Source organism: Marmota marmota, unplaced genomic scaffold (assembly GCF_001458135.2).
Source record: "Marmota marmota marmota unplaced genomic scaffold, marMar, whole genome shotgun sequence".
Classification (NCBI taxonomy): domain Eukaryota; kingdom Metazoa; phylum Chordata; class Mammalia; order Rodentia; family Sciuridae; genus Marmota; species Marmota marmota.
Genome location: NW_026000057.1, coordinates 8,213,340 through 8,236,120, shown reverse-complemented (window position 1 = coordinate 8,236,120; position 22,781 = coordinate 8,213,340). Strand labels below are relative to the sequence as shown.

At 33.7% G+C, this 22,781-nt stretch overlaps 1 protein-coding gene across 6 annotated transcripts in view; it reads left to right on the top strand.

Annotated features, from left to right (window-relative positions):
* The window catches only part of Lrba (LPS responsive beige-like anchor protein), a 607,623-nt gene that overhangs the window by 411,088 nt on the left and 173,754 nt on the right, over positions 1-22,781 (top strand). For all 6 annotated transcript variants that reach the window (XM_048813495.1, XM_048813494.1, XM_048813493.1 and 3 more), the window contains 2 exons: positions 6,562-6,677; positions 14,867-14,979. In XM_048813495.1, the coding sequence (XP_048669452.1) occupies positions 6,562-6,677; positions 14,867-14,979 (229 nt within the window). The remainder of the gene's footprint in view (positions 1-6,561; positions 6,678-14,866; positions 14,980-22,781) is intronic.

Below are 22,781 nucleotides of genomic sequence, written 5' to 3'. Positions count from 1 at the left end.
GTATGTGCATATGGATTTATTAATTAATATTGATATTGTTCCAAGTAAACTACTAAGCATCTGAGAGAAATGTTAGCCAAAGCATTTCTTATGTTATATGGAGAGAGTATGGGAGTGTATATCTCTTCATTGTGTGTTGATCAATTAGTTATCTTTAAATAGCACCTTCACTAATTATTTCCTTTTGTAGTAGGTATTGATTCACCATCAGTACAATTTAGTTAACTAATTTAAGGACTGGGAAGAGTGAACACTGGGATTTTTTTCTATTGATTTAAATATATTAGCAGTGGAAACTTACAGTTTACTTTTAGATGCCTAATTTTATATTGATTCAAGCTTTTTATTACTGTTTATTTCAGAATCTAAAGCAATGTTTTATTGTAAATGAAGTTAAAGTAGTACACATAAACAGCAGTCAGGATGTTAGTAGAAACTGTGGTAAGTTTGGGGCTAAAAAACTTTTCAAGATGAATCACTCCCATGTCCCTTAGCAGTTAGACTTCAGTTCCTCACCAAGTCCTTCTCTCCATCTTCTTCCTGAGTATCTATTTGCACGACAGGGAAGCTGGCTTCCTACAGAGTAAGTGGATCAGGAGACATTGAGGAAGAAGCCCCAGTGTCTTTTTGTGACTTGCCATTGGTAGCACTCCATCATTATGCCACATTGCATTCATCACAGATGAGTCAGTAAATACATGCCAGGATCTAGGAGAGGGGAGTTATGCTCCAGCTCTTGTGGATGTATGTCAAAACTACATCAGGTCACAACTTTTATGTAAACAAAGTGACCTTCTGTGTTATAATCAATTATTGTTTTATAATGCTAGTAATGATTTTAATTAGATAATTTTATAATTTAATGAAGAATTTCAGGGTTAGAGTACAATTCAGTTGTAGAGTGCTTACTTAGCAAGTGCAAGACTCTGTTCAATCCTCAGCATGGCAAACATAAATAGTTGGGACAAGTGATAAGAAGTTTATGATCAGGGCATTGTAGTCGTGATTTGGGGACTGGAGATGGGTTGCATTGTATAGGTAGTCAAGAATATCTTCTTATGACTTTTACATTTTGATTTGAAGAAACAGAACCAGCTAACCTTTGAAAGTGTATGGTGTATGTGCAAAGGCCCTGAACAAAAAGAGCTTCCAGTGTTCTAAGAAATGTTAGAAAGCAAGTATCAGTGGAATTTAGTAATTTAGGGCATTCAATTTATGGGATTTGGAAATAGATTTAAGAGTGATTAAGAGAGGGAGATGTTCAATATATCTACTCAAGTCTCAGCTTGAGCTGCTTAGTGGCACTTACTGAGACTAGGAACACTGGAGAAGCAGTGTTTGTGTATATACCTTTCTATCCTTATATCAAGGTTGGTGGGGAGGATGTGAATGGACAAAAATTGGGTTTAGTTTTAGATGTTTTAAAACTGAAACCCAGGAAAGATATCCAGTTTGAAATATTGTGTAAGATATAAGAAAGTATATCTGGAGCTCACAAGAAAGGTATATTTATTGGAACACAGTACCATATATAATGAAATTTAAAGCCATAAGAGGGAATGAGTTCATCTGGGGAGAGATTGTAGGATGGCAAGAGGAACTAGAGGTGCAGCTGAAGGAAATTCTGCATTGGTTTCAAAACCTGACATAAAGCCACTGAGAGAAGATGGTCTTTTGCAAAGATCAAATAAAGGAAATAGAACATCTCCTTCCTCTGTCTTCAAAACAAACAAATAAGAATAAGATGGCTCAACACATAGGAGATCTGGACAATATGATGCTAAGGATGATAGATAGTATTTAAAAATGAAAAGGTCTGATGAGAAAAGACACAGATGGAAAAATGTTCCTTGCATTTAGCATCAGCAGGTTTTGACTGCCAGATGGTTGTATGTTGTGAATTTGGCCCACAGTATCAACAAGGTGTCCTTGGCAAGCAGGTCCCTGTATTTTGTTGGAATTTATGAAATGCCCCCTCTTGTTTAGGTGTGATAACCCCTGCAGTCAGGGACATGAAGACAAAGCTTCTTACTTGTGGACCAATAGGAGATGAGACAGTAGAGACAATGTGCTAAATTCTTACCCACCCCTGACACTAATGGCAAAGAATTAGTCCTACTGTGACTTTTCTACCTACCTTTGGCTCTTCTGGAGGATTCTGACACTTCAGGACCACTTGCAGTATGTGCATGTGCATGTCAATACTAGTTTTAAGCCATAACAACAAATGCGTTGAGTTAGCTCTGTCTCCACTCACAGCATCATTTTAGTTTCCCTACTTTCATGGTCATCTTTTTTGCTCAATTCTATCACTTGAATTCAGGCTCCACCTCCCCTTTCCATGTAGGAGCAATAACCAAGAAGTTTAATACATGTTTGTAAGGGGTTGTACCAGCTACCAGGAGATCATATTCTGTTACAGCCAGAAGCTTAGAGAAGTGCAGGAGAGGAAGGCATATGAGGCTGCATGGCCAGAGTGGTGGGAAGGCTTATATCTTCTTTGATTTTTCTTTCCAGGGTCTGAGCCACTTTCTCTCTCTTTCTCTACATCCCAGAATCAAGAGAGCACATAGATCTGAGGCTTATTCTTTTGCCCCACAACTGCAGCCACGACTCTGCCATGCAGTACTGCATGCTTTGGCCAGTCCTGTGCCTAGCTACCCCTTGAAGTAGTATTTTAGACAATTGTAGCTTTAAATACCTCCACCTGAGAAACAAATGCCTCACATCAGTAGCCTCCTAAGCTTTGATCTTTAGAAAATAGAAGCAAGCTCAATACACAGCAAGAAAGAAAAGATCTTAGCAGAAATCAGTGAAACAAGTAAAAACAATAAAGAAGCTGATGACACTAAAGTAGATTCTTGAAAAACATTGGTAAATTGACAGACTTTAGGCAACCATGGAAACATAAAGAGAAGGGACATAAATTACCAAAACCATAAATGAAAAACAAATGATCATAAATGTAAAGGTTAATTTACACATTACTACTGATGATATAGGATTTAGAAGGGTTAGGAAGGAACACCGTGAATAACTTCATGCCATTAAATTAGACAACCTGGAATATATGGGCATATACCTAGAAAATAGAATGACCAAACTGACTCAGGAAGAAATTGAAATCTGAATAGGTAAGCTTTTAAAAATCTTCCCATAAAGGGACTGGGGTTTTAGCTCAGTGGTTGAGCACTTGCGTGAGGCACTAGGTTTCGTCCTCAGCACCACATAAAAATAAATAAATAAAACAAAGATATTGTATCCATCTACAACTAAAAAAAATTTGATAAAGAAAAGCCTAAGCCCAAATAACTTTACTATCATATTTTTAAAGTAGATCCTTTACAAACCTTCATAATCCTTCATATACTCAGTAAGCTACAGGAGAACATGCCTCCTAACTCATTCTGTAAGGCCAGTGTCACTCCAATAACAATACTAAAGGCAGAGCAAGAAAACAGGAAAAAAGTATAATACAGTATTGCTCACTAATATAGATACAAACATCTTTTACAAAATTTAACTAACCAAATTCAGCAACATATAAAGAGGAGTATAAAAAGACCATTTGGATTTTATCACTGGAAGACACATTGGTTTAAGTTTGAGAATCAATATATGTTGTGCACCAACTTAATAGAATAAAGGACAGAAATCACATGGTCATCTCAACAGACGAAAGAAACAGCACTTGACAAAATCTAACAAACATCCATGATTAAAACTTTTAACTCAATAGAAAATAGAAGGAAATTCCCCAAAATTGATAAAAATCATCTACCAAAAAGCTTCATAGCATACATACTCATATTCTCCCTAATTTATTGAAATTGAGAAGCTGAAATTCAATGTGTCCTGAATAGCCAAAAATAATTTTTATAAAGAAGAAGAAAGTTTAGAGGACACTACCTAATTTCAAGACTTATTGTTTAATTCTTTTTATATGTGCATGACAGTATTTTGACATACTATACATACATTTTGATAAATGTAGCTAAAGCCACAGAAGTTAGGACATGGTGTTTTTACAAGGATAGATATATAAATCAATAGAATAGAGTTGAAAATGAAGAAATCAACCTTTACATATATGGTCAGTTGTTTTTCAGCAAATGTGTCAATACAGTGAAGAACAGATAGTCTTTCAAAAAGTAATGCTGAGGCAACTAGACATTCAACACACAAACAACTTAGGTGTTGCTGGGCAAATGGTGCATGCCTTTAATTCCAACTATATGGGAGGCTGAAGCAGGAGAAGTGCAGGGACCTGGCCAGCCTGCGTACCTTAGCAAGATCCTGTCTCAGAATAAAAAATGCAGTAGACTGGGGGTTTAGCTCAGTGGTGGAATTCTTGCCTAGCATGTGTGTGGCCCTGGGTCTAATTTCTAGTATTGCAAAACAAAACAAAAAATAACTTGGATGCTTACCACATACTACTCATAAAAGTTAACTCAAACTATGTTATAGGCTATATACGTAAGAGCTGAAACTGTAAAATGTGTGCAAGAAAACATGGGAGAAAAATTTTTGATGTTGAAACAGGCAAACCATCCTTGGATACCATACCAATAGCATGATCCATAAAAAAAAAAAAAATAGATGAAGAGATGAACTTAATCAAAATCCAAAATATATCACAAAGTAAATGAAAATATTTTATGTCATATATCTGACAAACCACTTTGTATTATGTATGTATATATATTGCCAATATGATATATATAGATAGATATGTAAAAGTAGACTTCTGGGAATTAGCTTATGTTATTATGGAGATCAACGAGTCCTGTGATATGCCATCTTCAAGCTGTAGACTCAGGAAAGCCCCTGGTGTAATTCAGGTACTTGGAAAACCAGGGCAGCTGATGGTCAATTCGCAGGCCAAAAAGCCCAGGAATTGGGCTGTTGCAGGATTGAGGATAGAGAACCCGGAGCTCCTCTGTCCAAAGGCTGGAGAAGAAAAACCTGTGTTCCAGGTCAAGAACAGAAGAGAATTCACCCTTCCTCCTTTTTTTGTTGTTCAGTCCTAGATTATCTGATGTCTACTTACTTTGGGGACTATCTGCTTTACTCTGCCTGTCCATTCAAATGCTGATCTCTCTGGCAGTGTTCTCATAGACATATTTAGAAATTATTTTTCCCCAGCTCTCTTTGATATACCTTAACCTGGTCAGGTTGACGCATAAAATTAACCATCACCGTTTTATATCCAGAATGTATAAAGAACTCTTACATCTTAATAATAAAACACAGGCAACCCAATTAATGGAGGAAAATATTTGAAAAATCGTTTCATTGAAGATTGTAGAACTTACTGAAACCACATGAGAAGATGCACAATGATGGACATTTAAACTACCATAAGATAATGAACCCTATTATGTATAACTTTACATTCTGCAAAAATTTTAAATAATAATAAAAATAAACTACAACAAGATGCCATTTCATACTCACTTCAGTGCAATAATAAAAACACAATACAAAACAAGCATTGCAAGGATGTGGAAATTGGTTCATACACTGGAATGTTCAACCACTTTGGAAAACAATTTGGCAGTTACAAAAAAGAAGTTGAAGATAAACTTGACAAATAAAAAGTTCTGCTCCTAAGAATCTACCCCAAAGAAATGAAAACATATATTCATATCTTCATAGTAACATCATTTACAGGGCCAGGGTTGTGGTTCAGTGGTAGAGCACTTGCCTAGCATCCGTGAGGAACTGAATTTGATCCTCAGCACAACATAAAAATAAAGTATATTGTTGTAATAACTGTACAACTCTAGAAATTTTCTTTTTAAATAAACATTGACTTGTAAGGTATGTAAATTAATCTCAATAAACCTTTTAAGGAAATAGTTATTTGTCCTTTGTGAAGGAAGACTAATGACAATATACATAGGTCTGAAACTCTGGATGTTATAAAAATCCTGCCACCTGTTTCCCATTATTTTCAGTATTGATCAGTTATATCCATTAGGATTTACTTTTTATTAACTTGGCTTTCTAATAAGCTATATAAGAAAATCTCAGTAGTTTCTCCTGCCTCTGTCCCTTCGTATAAATAGAAGAATGAATAGTTTAGAATACTCTATTTCTTCTTGTTACAAACGTTATGCAAGTGTATTATTTAAATTTGTAATATACAAATGTGTTATCTTTAAGAAGTGACTATTAAAATTGATGGACTTGTGAATATAATTTTGTGTGCATTTTGTAGTTACTATGATTCCTTCTCTTTATATGAGTTAACTAGTTAATTATTAGCCATTCTCTTATTAATCAACCTTCATGGAACCTGGATATTATAATGACATTGCAGTGACAGCTTACCTGAATGACTAGAACATGTATAATAGACCTGTGCCTACTCCATATCACTATTAACCATTAATAGTAGATAGAAATATCTCTACTATTTATTAGTTTAACATGATTGGAACTTTTTAGTATTATATATTTCATTGGGAATGAATAAGCACAGATAATTCATGATTTAGTATTGTAATATAATTAATCTTAAGTTTAGGTTCTTACACTGAATTCTTTTTTTTGCAGGCGTATTTCATTAGCAAGTCCACGTCAGCTTTTTAAAGCTTCTAATATGACCCAGCGATGGCAACACCGAGAGATTTCAAATTTTGAGTACTTGATGTTTCTCAACACAATAGCAGGTAATCTAAGTCCACACACTGAGTGACTTCAAATAATGAGTTATTTATTATGAAATGGTTAGATTATTTTGGGTAGTTTATTTTTGCTACTATTATTACTGTTAGAACACCTCGTAAATATGTTGCTAACAGTTTCCAGTTTTGTATATGAACAGTTGGCTACTTGGGAGAAATTAAAAGTGAATATAAAAGGTTTTTGCCAAAAAGGAGAAAAGAAGAATTTATGACTCTTTAATATAGAAAGAATGGGCTCATTGTGCAATGGTAGAATTGAAGAACAATATAAAAATTTTAAGAACCTATTAACCCATTAAGTTCCAAGTTGTCAGTTCTGAAAATATTTCAACAAAATTGACATAGACATATTAAAATAGGTTAGAAATTCTAATACAGAGTTTGCATTATATTTTTATTTTATTAATTAATATTAACTAATATATTAAAATGTTTTTCTACAATCATCTGGTATATAATTATATTTTATATTATATGCTATATTTAAGTATTTGTAGGTATCCTATATCTGAAACAATGGGATAAAATGGGTTAATAACTTAGTTAGAAATGTGTTACATGATGAAACAATGAATTGCAATATAGAAAAAATAAAACTGAGTAAAATATTAACCAAAGGAATATTCATATTGTGACCCACATATGAAAATCTGAAGACCAAATGACCCTATCTAATCATAAAATACCATAGAAAATCACCCACCAACACTATTTCATTGAAATTGAATAAGGAATAGAAATGTGCCATTAATTTTCATTTGTGACAACTAGAATTAAGAAAACGGAATGTATTTGTGAAACATTCGAGATTCATTTCAGCAGACTGACTTGGTTTGTATTTGAGGCACAAAGGACATACAGGGAGAACATGACATGTCATTTAGTCTCAGAGAAATGATTTGAAGCACAAATGTGAGTATAGAGTAAGTGTCCCTTATCCAAAATGCTTAGGACCAGAAGTATTTCAGATTTGCATGTTGGTTTGAATTTGGGAATATGACTTTACTAGTTAAGCATCCCTAATTCCAAAAATGCAAAATCCAAAATGTTCTGTAATCTGAAACTGTGTCCTCAAAAAGTTTCAGAATTTAGATTTTCAGATTAGCAATGCTCAACCTTTATTACGTGAATCTAGATAAAGGGGGTATAGATTTAATAAAATAAACAAAAAGTCTATAGGGCTTAAAATATCACAGAGAGACGGAAATTATATTCACTCAGTTTGGGGAATAAGGAAGAAATAAGGAAAACTTTCAGTGGTTGTGCAAGAATGGATATTATTTTTGTTAGCAGAGGAGGGAATTGCAAGTTAGAAGTCATTTCTTGGAAGTCTGAAAGCATAAAATAGAACAGAATGATGGGAAAATATCAAGTATATCTGGAGAACAATAGCATAGTTTGTTTATCTGCTGATGTGTGTGCAATCTGTATATTCCTATAGACGTCGAGAAGAAAGAATGTTAGCAGCTTGAGGAAATAGTAGTCAGTTCATTGGGAAATTTTTGAAAGTTTTAAAGTACATAAGCAATATTATAACGGTACAAAAAAATTACTTGGAAGGTGTATGTAAGATAAATTGGAGTTAAAAGGGACTAGGCAGACATTCAAGTTGGAGAGCAATTACATATAAAGGTATAAGAGCTGGTGTTAGAGAGGTATCAGTGGACATTGAAAGGAAAGATCAATATCATAAGAGTTTGCGAGGCACCAAGCATTCAATATGCAGCTGACTGAATGTAGGGGTAAATGGGAAGAAAGTGTCAGGAAAGACTTCCTGGCTCTGGGTCTCAACCATTGGGAAAATGATAGTGCCATTAGCAGAAATTCATAGAAGGACAATGGTTGTGCTGCTCTGGCTAAACAGCCAAGTTAAGTATCAAAAAGAGAGTTTGGGGTCATGTAGGCCCAAGAAGAGATAGGACATTGGATTTCATCTGCATAGATGAGATCATATAGGTAGATAATACAGAAAATATTCAGGTAAGTTCAGGGAAATATTGTGTCTGAGAGGAAAAAAAATAAGGGAAGTTAGTAAGGAGAGAAAATAATGAGCGGTCCTGAAGACTGTATATAGTAGGAAGAGAACTGAGGTAAATCAAATGTTTTGAGAGGCAAGCGAGAGTGAAGAAGGCATTTGTCACCTATGTCAGGTGTTATGGGAAGGTAGGGGAAAATTAAGAATGAATATAGAATAGACTTTTGTGTTTGGCATTTGGGGAATTACTGATTACTTCATGGGGATTCATTATTAAAGCAAGCAAAGCAAATTGTTGGTGAGGAACTGTATGGTTGGGGGTTAAATGGGAACTTGGGTGTAGATTAGAGTATTCTTAAATGTGATAGGACAGAAAAGATAGGTTAAGGCAGAGAAGAGAAACCAACAAAGATGGAGAGGGAGAAAGGATAATAGTTCAGGTTCTGAGGGACACGGGTTCAAGAGCTCAGGTAAAGGAAACTCTTAGCAAAGAAGAAAGATCCTGCTAGAGAAGTGGGGACAAGAAAAGGGAGTATTGTGAAGAATCAGAAGTTGAGGGGTTCACATTGACAAGTCTTAATTTTTCAAAAGAGACTCATCTTGTTGGGTTAAGCAATGAAGAAAGTCTGAACAGTTATGTTGATGTTGGTTGGGATTATATAACTAGTTATTAAATGGATTTTTCCCCATATTTTTTTTTTGGTACATTACAGTTGAACATAATGATGGAATTTGTTGTAACATATTTGTACATGCACACAAATAACAATATAATTTGGCCAGTATCACTCCCCCCATCCCGAACCTCCTACTCTTTGGACCCTTTTCTCTACTGATATCCCTATGATTTTCATGAGATCCCTGTTCCCTACCTTTCTTATCCTTTTTTCTCTCTAGCTTCTACATGTGAGAAAACATATGACCCTTGATCTTCTGAGTTTGGCTTATTTAGCTTAACACCATGGCCTCGATTTCCATCTATCTCCCTGCAAATGATATACTTTCATTTTTCTTTATGGCTGAATAAAATTTAATTGTGTATATATATATCACATTTTCTTGAACCATCCATTGTCGTCCATTGATCGACACCTAGGCTAGTTCCATAGTTTGACTCTTGTGAATTGTGCTACTATAAACATGTGTATGCATGTATTGCTATAGCATGATGACTTTAATTCTTTAGGGTGAATACCAAGGAGTGGTATTACATGGGTGGCTCCTTGCCTAGTTTTTTGATGAATCACCACACTGATTTCCATAGTGGTTGTACTAATTTACAATCCCATCAACAATGTAAAAGTGTTTCTTTTTATCCTCATTCTCTCCAGAATTTTTAATTATTTGGATTATTATTTTTTTTTTTTTTTTTTTTTTTTTGTGGTACTGGTAATGGAACCCAGGGCCATGTGCATGCTAGGCAAATACTGTATCACTGAGACCTATTATTTGTATTCTTTTTTTAATTAGTTTTTTTATATATGATAGCAGAATGCATTACAATTCTTATTACACATATAGAGCACAATTTTTCATATCTCTGGTTGTATATAAAGTATATTCACACCAATTTGTGTCTTCATACATGTACTTTGGATAATAATGTCCATCACATTCCATCATCATTTCTAACCCCATGCCTCCTCCCTTCCCCTCACCCCTCTGCCCTATCTAGAGTTCGTCTATTTCTCCCACGTTCCCCCTCCCTACCCCACTATGAATCAGTCTCCTTATATCAGAAAAAACATTTGGCATTTGGTTTTTTGGGATTGGCTAACTTCACTTAGCATTATCTACTCTAACTCCATCCATTTACCTGCAAATGCTATGATTTTATTTTCTTTAATTGCTGAGTAATATTCCATTGTGTATATATGCCACATTTATTTTATCCTTTCATCTATTGAAGGGCATCTAGGTTGGTTCCACAGTTTAGCTATTGTGAATTGTGCTGCTATAAACATTGATGTGGCTGTATCCCTGTAGTATGCTGTTTTTAAGTCCTTTGGGTGTAGTCCGAGGAGACGGATAGCTGGGTCAAATGGTGGTTCCATTCCAAATTTTCCAAGAAATCTCCATACTACTTTCGTTGGCTGCACCAATTTGCAGTCCCACCAGCAGTGTATGGGTGTACCTTTTCCCCAAAATCCTCACCAATACTTATTGTTGTTTGTCTTTATAATAGATATGAATAGACTGGAGTGAGATGAAATCTTAGAGTACTTTTGATTTGCATTTCCCTAATTGCTAGCAATATTGAACATTTTTTCGTATATTTGTTGATTGATTGTATATCCTCTTCTGAGAAGTTCCTTGGCCCATTTATTGATTGGGTTATTTATTTATTTATTTTTCGGTGCTTAGCTTTTTGAGTTCTTTACCCTAGAGATTATTGCTCTATCTGAATTGCTTTGGTATGAGGGGTAAAGATTTGCTCCCAAGATGTAGGGTCTTTATTCACATCACAGATGGTTTCTTTTGCTGAGAAGAAACTTTTTAGTTTGAATTCATCCCATTTATTGATTCTTGATTTTAATTCTTGTGCCAACGGAGTCTTATTAAGGAAGTTGGGGCCTAATCCCACATGCTAGAGATTACGGCCTACTTTTTCTTCTATTAGAGGCAGGGTGTCTGGTTATTTGTATTCTTAATGACTACTATTCTGATTGGTGTGACATGAAATCTCAGTGTAGTTTTGAATTGTAGTTCCCTAATTGCTAGTGATGTTGAACATTTTTTCATTTGTTTGTTGACCATCTATATTTATTTTTTTGAGAAGTATCTGTTTAATTCATTTGCCCTTTTATTAGCTGAGTTATTTGTTTCTTGGTGTTAAGATTTTTGAGTTCTTTATATATTCTATATATTAATGCTCTGTCAGAAGAGTAGCTAGGAAACATTTTTTTCTCATTATTTAGGTTCTCTCTTCACATTCCAAGTTGTTTCTGTGCTGCACAGAAGCTTTTTTGATTTGATGCTATCCCATTTATTAATTCTTGGCATTATTTCCTGAACTTTAGGGGTTCTATTGAGAAAGTTGTTGCCTTGCCTGTTTGTTGGAGTTTTCACCCTACATTTTCTTCTAGGAGTTGCATAGTTTCTAGTCTAATTTCTACATCTTTGATCCATTTTGAATTGGTTTTTGTGCAGGGTGAGAGATAAGGGTGTAGTTTCATTCTTCTGTATATTGATAACCAGTTTTCCCTTCACCAGTTTTCCTAGTACTTGTTTAAAGGTTTCCCTTTTCTTCACTATATATTTTGGGCACCTTTGTCAAGGGTCAGAAGACTGTATCTTTGTAAGTTTGTCTCTGTGTCTTCTATTCTGTACCATTGGTCTATGTGTCTGTTTTTATGCCAATACTGTGTCATTTTTGTTACTATAGCTCTGTAGTATCATTTGTAGTCAGGCATTATGATGCCTCCAGCATTGCTTTTTTGGCCTAGAATTGCTTTGGTTATTCTAGGTCTCTTATTCTTCTGAATGAATTTTAGGACTGTTTTTCTAGTTTTGTGAAGATTGTCATTGGTATTTTGATGGGGATTGCATTGAATTTTTAATTTGCTTTTGATAGTATGGTCAAAACATCAATTCTGCCTGTCCATGAACATGGAATACCTTTCCATCTTCTGAGGTCTGCTTCAGTTTCTTTCTTCCATGTTCTATAGTTTTCACTGTAGAGGTCTTTCACTCCTTGGTAAGATTTATTCCTAGGCATTTTATTTTATATTTTGAGGATATTGTGAATGGAATTGTTTTTCTGATTTCTTTCTTGCAGATTCATTGTTGATGTATAGGAAAACTATATATTTTTTATATCTATTTCATAACCTGTAACTTTACTAAATTTGTTTATTAGCTCTAGCAGTCTTTTGGTATAAAAAGACTGCTAGAGCTAATAAACAAATTTAGTTTTTGGATCTTCTAACTATATGACCATATCATCTGCAAACAATCACAATTTGATTTCTTCCACTCCTCTTTTCTCCCTTTTATTTCTTCTCTTGCTTAATTGCTCTGGCTAGAATTTCTAGCACTGTATTAAATAGGAATAGTGAAAGTGGATAGCCTTACTTTGTTCCAGATTTTAAAGAAAATCTTTCAGTTTTTCCCTATTGACTATGAGCTTGGCTTTGGGTTTTTCACATTTAGCCCTAAAGGGATTTTAAGTAGTAAAATGAGACTAGAAACATAACAAGTTTAATGTGCATATTTGCATGAAGTAAATCACTTAACCCAACTTAATTGAATGCATAGTAATGATTGTAAAGCATTTATTTCATGAAATAGTCCCTTTTCTCAAATAACTTTCATTTACTGTGTCTTTAAAATATATTCTCTGTATATTCTTTTTAAAAAGTAGAATCAATAAATTGTTTGAATGTTTTTATATACACTAAAGTATAGAGTTAAGTGTCTTGTGTTTTTTTACTTCTTTTACACTATTAATCTGTACCGCATTCAAGTTTTTATATTATGATACAGTAATCATTCTGTAGCTATACACTGAATTTAACTTAATTAAAAGTCTGAACACTAAGCTGGTGCATGATTTTTTGAGGATACAGTAAGGTTTGGATTATTTTAAATTATTTAAACAGAAATGACAAGATGAGGATTTTGGTGTTTAATAATCTCTAAATCAGATGGAGAAGAAAGGGGGAAAAAGAGGGATCACAAAGACTTCTTTTTGCTACTAAGGTTAATGATTTTTTCTGGGATAAATTAAACATGTTGACAGAAACATGTGGTGATATGATTAACTTGTAGTGACAAATCACCCTTGTTTTCATGTTTTTAAAAACTGTTTCCAGGTCAAAGAAGACCTCTATCACTCTAATTATCCTCAAGCCCAAGATGAATAGAGTAAAATGAAGTTATCAGATCATAAAAAGGCTTTAAATACCAAGAGTCTATATCAAGAACTACTTTAATAGCCATCTGTGTATTGATATGTCATTTGTGTTTGAGAAAGAAAAAGGAATGACTATTATAGAATGTATAGTGAAAATGGAATTCCAACAATATTAATATTTTTGTCTCCCTTCTACTTTAGCCATAAAACTTCTTTCACACTGACTTTTATGTAACTGGGGTTATAGGTTGGTAAACAGTTGAGTTAGGATTCAGGTGCATGCATATTGGATGCAGAAGGAATGAGCTTATTCACTGTGCAGTCTCCCTGGAGTGGTGGTACCCAGGAAACGACTGTGCATGCATAGATGGGCTGCCTTATCCTTTGACTTTGCACTTTTAGTAACTCAGTGTGTCACTGGATGTCATTGGTGTTAAAAGGAAATATAGGGGAACATGTGGCAGGTTAGGTAGGAGCAACATTAATAATGCTGTTCATTGTTTTTAGAGAACCATAAAATTCAAAACTGCCAGGTAAGTTTCAGTTATTTAGTACAACTATGTTATTCCACATATGACTAGCAAATTACCTACAGGGGTAAAATCAGTTAAACTCGGTTGGTTAGTTGGTTAATTAGTGTGAGATCAAGAATTCTGGTTTTGAAAACCTCTATAAAAACTGTAATTTCTTTTTTAAAAAATGTCAATAAAGAATGTGTTGGGGCTGGGACTTGCAGCTAAGTGGTAGAATACATACTTGGCATGCATAAGGCCCTGGCTTCAATCCCTAGCACCTCCCTGGTCCCCCAAGAAGGGAATTTTATTTGTGGCATTACTTTATTTCAAGTAATAAAAATCATTTAAATGTAATTTAAAAGAACGTAAACTTTAAGACCAGAATAACTGGATTTGGATATGATTTACTCATTACTAGTCATGTGACTAAGATCAAGTTACCTAACCTTTTGTGCCTCAAATTTTTCATCAATAAAATGGAGATGATGCTCATTTCATAGGGTGAATATGAAGTTTAAATGAGATAATGTATAACTAGTATTTAAACAGTGGCTGCCTCTCAAAAATTGTTAGTTAAGATTTGAGATTTTAGTTCAGTGGAAATCTTTACCATGTAGGCACAAGATACTGGATTTTATCCCCAGCTCCACCATATAGTCAATCAATATTTTTTATCATATATATATATATGATATATATATATATGATATATATATATATATATATATATGATTTATACATATATATATATATAGTTTGTTTATCATATATATATTTATAATTTCGTTTTTTATTTTCAACTAAAATTGGCTTTCTTTTACCCTACTAGGACGAGGTTATAATGACTTAAATCAGTATCCTGTATTTCCCTGGGTCATCACTAATTATGAATCAGAAGAACTAGATCTTACCTTGCCAAGCAACTTCAGAGATTTGTCCAAGGTAATTTCTCAGTAATCATCTGGAATATAATTGTCTTCCATATAACAATAAATTTGATTTTCTTTAGTTATTTTCACATGACTTTTAAAAATCTTTTAAATATATTTATGCCTTTGATACATTTGTCTTAAATGAATTTTCAAGCTTAAAAGTGGAATATTGAATGTATATAATAAAATTGATAATTAAAATATTTATTTTCCAATATATATTCAAGAGTATTAGCATTTGGTAAAGCAGAGGAATAAATCATGGGCGGGACTCCTATAAGTGACTCTGTGCTACTCCAAGTCACTAACTTTTCTCTATTACCACTTGTCCTTCTGTGATACATTCCTCACTGCAACAATATGGATCTTCTTAAAATCTAATTTTGAATCCTGTAATTCCCATGCCTAAACTTAACTTCCTTGACTTAATATTGAATGCAGAATAAATCTTTCCCAGTTCAGACCTTTTCTTCTCTGCCTTAATGCTTCATCTCGACTTTGCAAGTAACATACCCTCATCCTCTAGGTCACCTCCTCAGGGAGAGCATTACTGACTCCTTTTTTTCCCCCAGGTTTGACTCTGTTTCTTTCATATCACCTACCATATCTTGGGTTTTACATATTCTTCTACCACATGTTTTGGTTCTTCTTATCTCCCTCACTAAGCTCCTTTAAGACAATTCTTTTTTTATGCCTTTATTTTATTTATTCATTTATTTATATGTGGTGCTGAGAATTGAACCCAGTGCCTCACGTGTGCTAGGCGAGCGCTCTACTGCTGAGCCACAACCCCAGCCCATTCAGAATTCTTGTTCATCATTCTCTTTCTCCCTCTGACTAACATGCTACTCCATAGATGTGTTAAAAGTTCTCAGAATGCCAAATTTATTGCTCTTAGTACTGGCTTCCTTCAAGAACATATATATCTTCCTTTTTTTAAACTTTTGTAGATCCATCTTAGGCCACAGTACAGTATTTAAATAAAGTTCTACTGGTACCAATCATAGCAGAAGTGCAAGATTCTCAGTGATATTCACTCAGAAGATTGTTGCTTAGTTTCTGCAGGTCCCAATATCACTGGTACCAGCTCACTCACCTATCCAGTTTCCTTTACGTAGAATCCTAGGACTTGCATTTTTCTGACATGAGAGGAAGAATGCTCCTTATTTTCCCATTCCTGGGGTGTACCCTTTGTTTCCTTGCCATGATTAACTTTGGAAGTGTTTGGAGTAACTTCTATCTATCCAGAGAATATGATCTTCTGCATAGTCCAAACACAATAATACACACGATGTCAACACAAAGATTAAAATTTTTCTCATAAGGCCTGGGTTGTGGCTCAGTGATAGAGCACTTGTCCAGCATGCATGAAGCACTGGGTTCGATCCCCAGCACTACATAAAACAACTAAATAAACAAAAGTATAGTATCCATCTACAACTAAAAATATTTTTAAAACATTTTTTTTTTCCTCACAACAAACATAGAATTTAGGATCTGGCTATTGCCAATTTATAACCACATCTCTGTGTCTATCCCTATCTTTGCTGATCTCCTGTTCCTATAATACCTCATGTTCACCTCTTGTACTTTTGCTATTACTCTTCCTTTCATCTAAAAATGTGGACTCCCATAGTGCTCTCAGTATTTTTCTGTTGTAATACATTTCATAATTTGTTATAATGTAAACATTTTCTTGGGCTGCAGATGCCGCTTAATGATAGAGCACTTGCCTTGTACTGCACACTGCCCTGGATTTAATCCCCAGCATCACAAAAGCAACAACAAAAATATGTCGTCTTCTGTTTCTCTGTTAAGCGAAATTATTGCTTTTAAAAAAAATAAATGAATAAACAAATGCAAAACCTTGATAACATATAAGTATTTTATTTGTTCTCAGACCTTGTAGTTTCTTACTATAACCTGTAGAACTCTCTAGGCTAATAAATGAGGACTGTATTAGTTTGACTTGTGTAATGAGCCATGCAGTAGGTCAATAGTAAAAATTGGACAATTCCTTAATCCTTGGGCAGTTATAGCCTACTCTCCTTCCATTGTTTACATTTTATGCACATAAAAGTACAAATCTCCTTTTCATGATATTTTTTTAGAATGTAAAATTTACTTCACAAAATGAATTATATTTAAATAAATACCCTTTCTAGAGTTCCAGAAAAATTGCCACCTGTTTTATGACTGAATCCTTCATTTTGGACTTCTATTTAAGCACAGGGTTTAGAATTATTTTATTTTATTGTGCTTCATCTGATTTTTCTGAAAGTCTCTAAGATGCAGTGGGTAGTTTGGTGGCTTGTGGGCTGCATTCATGTTTCCATTTGATGAATAGCAGCAATGATGACAGCTGGAAGACTCGTGATATTTCTTCTGAGGCCGTATTTCACTCCGCTACTGTCATTGCACCTGAACAAAGCTCTCCAAACTTACCTCCTCCTCCCACCCCTATTTCTTGCTATTTACCTCCATTCTCTGACCCTTGTCTTGTGTTCTCTATGCCACTAAAAATCTTATATGACCAGAAGAAAGTCTCCCAAACAGTTGTATGATTTTTTTGTTATGAATATTCATTGAAATAATAACAGAAAAATGATAATATAGATTATTGGTCAGCTAAAAGATGTTTTTATTAAAATTGAATTTTATCTTATAGCTCTTTCTAAAGAACTTAACAAATAATTTTGTTGCATGGATAAAATATTAACTAATTCATTTAATGCTTCTTTTCTGGATATGATAAATAAGCCTGTGTTTATGCCCCACTGGATCAACAATAATTTTGCTTTTTTATTTTGTTAAAATTAAAGTGAAGGGCGAGGGGCTAGGGTTGTAACTCAGTGGCAGAACACTTGCCTAGCATGTTTGAGGCACTGGGTTCGATTCTCAGCACCACTCATAAATAAATAAAATAAAGGTACTAAAAAAATAATTTTGTAAAAAGTGAAGGGGGAGAAGCTCAGGAGGCTGAGGCAGGAGGATCGTGAGATCAAAGCCAGCCTCAGCAACAGTGAGATGCTAAGCAACTCAGTGAGACCCTGTCTCTAAATAAAATATCAAAAGGGGTTGAGAGTGGATCAGGGGGTAAGTGCCCTTGAGTTAAATCCCCAGTACCACACACAGACACAAAAACAAAATGAAGGTGGGAGATAGCAAAACCAGAAAAATGAGTTACTTTCGTAAGTTTCAATCCATCTACATACAACCTTATCCACTAAACAAACACAGAAGAAATATTATTTATGTTTCTAGTACCTCTAATTGTAATGGCATCTATTTTTATATTTTGAGAGATTTTATAAAATATTTTGTACTTTTAACTGGGAAAGGAATATTTAAAAAAAGTACTTTCAATAAGAACTCACTGGAAATTGCATGGTAATGGTGGGAGACCCTCATTGTTATACAAAATTACATATAAGAGATTGTGAGGGGAATGGGAAAATAAACAAGGAGAGAAATGAATTATAGTGGATGGGATAGTGAGAGAAGATGGGAGGGGAGGGAGGGGGGATAGTAGAGGATAGGAAAGGTAGCAGAATACAACAGTTACTAATAGGGCATTATGTAAAAATGTGGATGTGTAACCGATGTGATTCTGCAATCTGTATTTGGGGTAAAATTGGGAGTTCATAACCAACTTGAATCTAATGTATGAAATATGATATGTCAATAGCTTTATAATGTTTTGAACAACCAATAAAAAAAAATAAAAAAATAAAATAAAATAAAATCAATAAAAGATTAAATAGACAAATAAATAAATAAAAACAGTTTCTTTCAAAAATAAAAACAAAAACAAACAAAAATAAAAAAAAAAAAAATAAGAACTCACTGGTGCAGATTTGAATAGTGAACAGTAGTGTCAGTGCAGGCCTGGGAGGAAGTGGGGAGCCCGAGCACTCAGCCACGTATCTTACAGCTAATATCGCCTTTCCTATAAAACAGCAGTAGTTCAAATGCTGCAAAAGTCATCCAGGTTCATGAAAATGGGATTCCACTAGTACTAATTGCTTTCATTAAATATTGATGAAATAAGTGAGTTTGGAATTAACTACATTATTTTAAGTGAAATAATGAAGAGCACATCAGATATTTGAAAATTGTACTTTGTACCTATAATGTAGTGGTGGTTGTTTACTCAATAAAAGTATCTCATTCCTTTTAGTAGTAAGATCTGCCAAAATATTTGCAGTATGATTCACTTGCACACTTTCAGAAATACATCTCATATATAAATGAGCCATATCAGTGCAAATAACGATTGTAATAGAATTGTATTAAAATCTGTCCCATAGTATTCATTTGGCAAACATTACTATTTGTTTAAATAAACTTGTGAAATCCTGGAAAACATTGTGTGCAAACTTTAATTTAGAACATAAACAGATCTTATCTCCCATTCTTAAGTAGATAATGTAGCCTGACTGGCTTTAAAAGGTATTGAATTATTTATGCATATTTATGTCCATTTAATTTCCCCAAAGCTGGTTTTCAGAGGAGTTTTAGTAGCTTTGATACAGAGCTATAATTTTATTTGGTAATCTTTTCCTTGTTGCACAGAGAATTTTCTTTCTGAAGCTGGATTAATGTAACCAACACTCTGTCCTCTGAATTAACTTTTCTGATCATTCTTTAAAAACAGAAAAAGTATGAATGGAACAATGTGAAAAAAAATGTGTTCCTAGAAGTGTTAGATTTTATTCCATGTATAATATCTCCTTATAATGATTGCAAACTAGTGTTGTCGGTATGTTGAAAAGATCAAATCTGCTTTACTCTGAAAAGGTGATAAAATATTAAATCATTTTTTTATTTAAAAAGTGCTTATTATCATAATGGCTTAATTTTTTCTTCCATGGCTGGAAAAAAATAGGCATCATTATGAAGAGGATTTCTTCCCATGTATTTTCCCAGTTGTTTCATCACTAGTCTAAAATTCTGACTGATGAGAAGACAGATCTAACCATGCATAGAATTTGGAGTGACATTAATCTATATTTTATAAATACATAGAGATTTTATATTTTGACAGCCTCCTTGGAAGAGATGAAACTCAACATTTTCTTTTTGTCTTCTTTATTCAAAATTATAATTAGAGCAGGAATATATTTATAAAATGTCATGCCATAAAAACAAATTACGATGGCTGAATGTTCCATATCAGGACTTCTTTGTAGATTTGGAAGGTTTTCTTTGCAACTATGACTTATTTATTCATTTCTTCTTTTTTTACTTTCAAGAGTGATTGTATAACCCAGTTTTCTAATTGACAAAAACCAAGTCAATCTGAGGCAATCATTTTTCTTCTAATTGATTTGCATAGTTATTTTAAATATATATGTATTTGTACTATAAACTGAATATCTGTTCCACAACTGTAATGGATTGTTAGATCAAAATGATATTGATAATCATTCGTGTGGAAATGAAAACCATATCATTTTGGGTATGGAATTCAAGAGGCAGGAACATTTTACTTTGTTATTACTAATTAATATTTGCTGAATGCTTACTATATGTCAGGCTCTTTACTAAATATTTTACCAATGTTAACTCTTTAAACCATAAAAAGAAAGAAAGGGAGGGAGGAAGGGAGGGAAGAAGGAAGGAAAGAAGGAACCAACCTAAGACCATGAGATTAATCAAGTTGCACAAGGTCACACAGTTAGTGAGTAGAACCTGCATTTGAACATTAAACCAGTGGTTTTCAAACTGCAACTCATAACTATTTTTTAAATGAATATAAGGCCCTGAGTTTGATCACTTTTAAAAATAATGAAAAATATTGAAGAGAGTTTGAGGTAGATGGTGAAGAAAAACCCATTTTTCATCTTTAGAGTGCAAACACAATGTGAGCTGTTATTTTGGTTCAGAATGTAGAAACAAGAAAGGTAAATGGCAGGGGAATAAAGTAGCAAATAGAAGAGCATCACATAACAGAAAAGAAAGTGTCAGTGTGCAGAACTACTGCTTAAAATTGTGTGTGTATACTTGAATGTAGTGTGTTGTGATTTAAAGTAATTTATTTATTAGTATGGATTTTGGCTGAGAATTTTTGAGAAACACTGCAGCATGCCATACTTTCTCTTATTTGGGCACCAGTTGCTGAGTCTCCTTTAATTTGTTTTATGAACTTGCCTTTCACCTCTCTTGCAAAATTAACAGTCAAATATAAACAACATTTTGTTGCTGAAAAAGATTTTTCGAGTTAGCCTTCTCTTACTGTCTTTGTCTTAGGTTATGCTCCAAGCTTTTTAAATTAAGACTATTTTTAAAAAAAACAAACAAACAACAACATCAACCAAACACTAAACATTTGGTTAAAACCAGAGAATCCCTGATATTACTGCTCATTCATCTGTTGTTGTTGTTTTTCATTTGTTGATTGTTATTGGGTACAAATATGTGCAAAGGATTCTTTAGTTTCTAGAGATATGAAAGAATAAAACTAAGTAGTTACTATCCTATTTAAAAAAATATTGAAGACTGGAAGAATAAAAGAAATAATCAAGTTAAAAGCTCACATTTTTTTTAAATGAAGAAACATAATGAAGAGACTTTGAGCGAGAGGACAAAGAAAAACCCATTCTTTCATCCTTAGAGTGCAATCACAATGTGAGCTGTAATTTGGTCCAGTGTTGAAACAAGAAAAGTGAACAGCAGAGGAGGATGCATCCGCACGGTGATCTCCTCACTCCTGCCTTGCTGTGTTAGCAATCAGTAGCAAGTTGTCTTTTATATATTTTTTAGTTGTAGATGGACACAATACCTTTATTTTATATTTTTATTTTTGTGTGGCGCTGAGGATTGAACCTAGTGCCTCACATGTGCTAGGTACTCTACTGCTGAGCCGCAACCTCAGCCCAGTGGCAAGTTTTCTAAAACTTAATTTTAAATTTTTGCCCAGGCTCTTAAGATATCATAACTTGTTATATTTTTAAAACCTGTTACAGTGATGAACAATCCACTCCCTGTTAATCCAGCAGCTTCTATAACCCTTTTCTAAATTAAAATGTTTCTAAAGATTAAATTCTAAGAGAAAAAAAAACCCTCAATAACAAAGATATACTGAATTTACTTATTCCTTGCTGAGTAGCTACTGTTTGTCCTTAGTATACATTTTCTACTCCCCAAAGGAAAAGTAGCTTCTTTCTCTTTTATTTATCTCCTACTATTTGTCTGTGTTTTTTTTATATGTAAGATATTTCTAACACACACATTTAATATACAGCATGCATCTTGACCTGGAATTGACTACCGACATTTAACTGTTGTTGATCAGACAGCACTTCTTTATCTCTTTAAGTTTTAAGTGCTGTTTCTGACGAATGCCAGTCCTTTTAGTCTGCTCTGTAACAGATACACTGGGAATCAATATACCATCTAGATGTCATAGAAGGAAAGGAACATTCAGGGTGGGGGGTACTTTTTAAACAGGGTAGGTATTATAGCTTTTACTTTGTTTTTCTATTTATTGGGCTTCAGTAAAATCAAGGAATTAAAAAAAATTAAAAATACAAATTTATGATACCACAATAGTAAATAATGGGTGTTAAATTGTTTAAATAAAATATAAATGCTGAAAAAGAAACTAAAAATTATTCCATAGTGGGGTGCACTTTGTACATTTTTTTCTTTGCTAATAAAGTACATGTATTGTAGCCTCGGCACTAAACTTAGATAAAGTTATATGATTTTGATTTTGTATTCCATGTCCTTGGGAGTTTTTGCACTCTCATCAGCACAAAAATGATTTCAGAAGAGTTCATCCTATATTCTGAGGGAAGTCACAGTAGG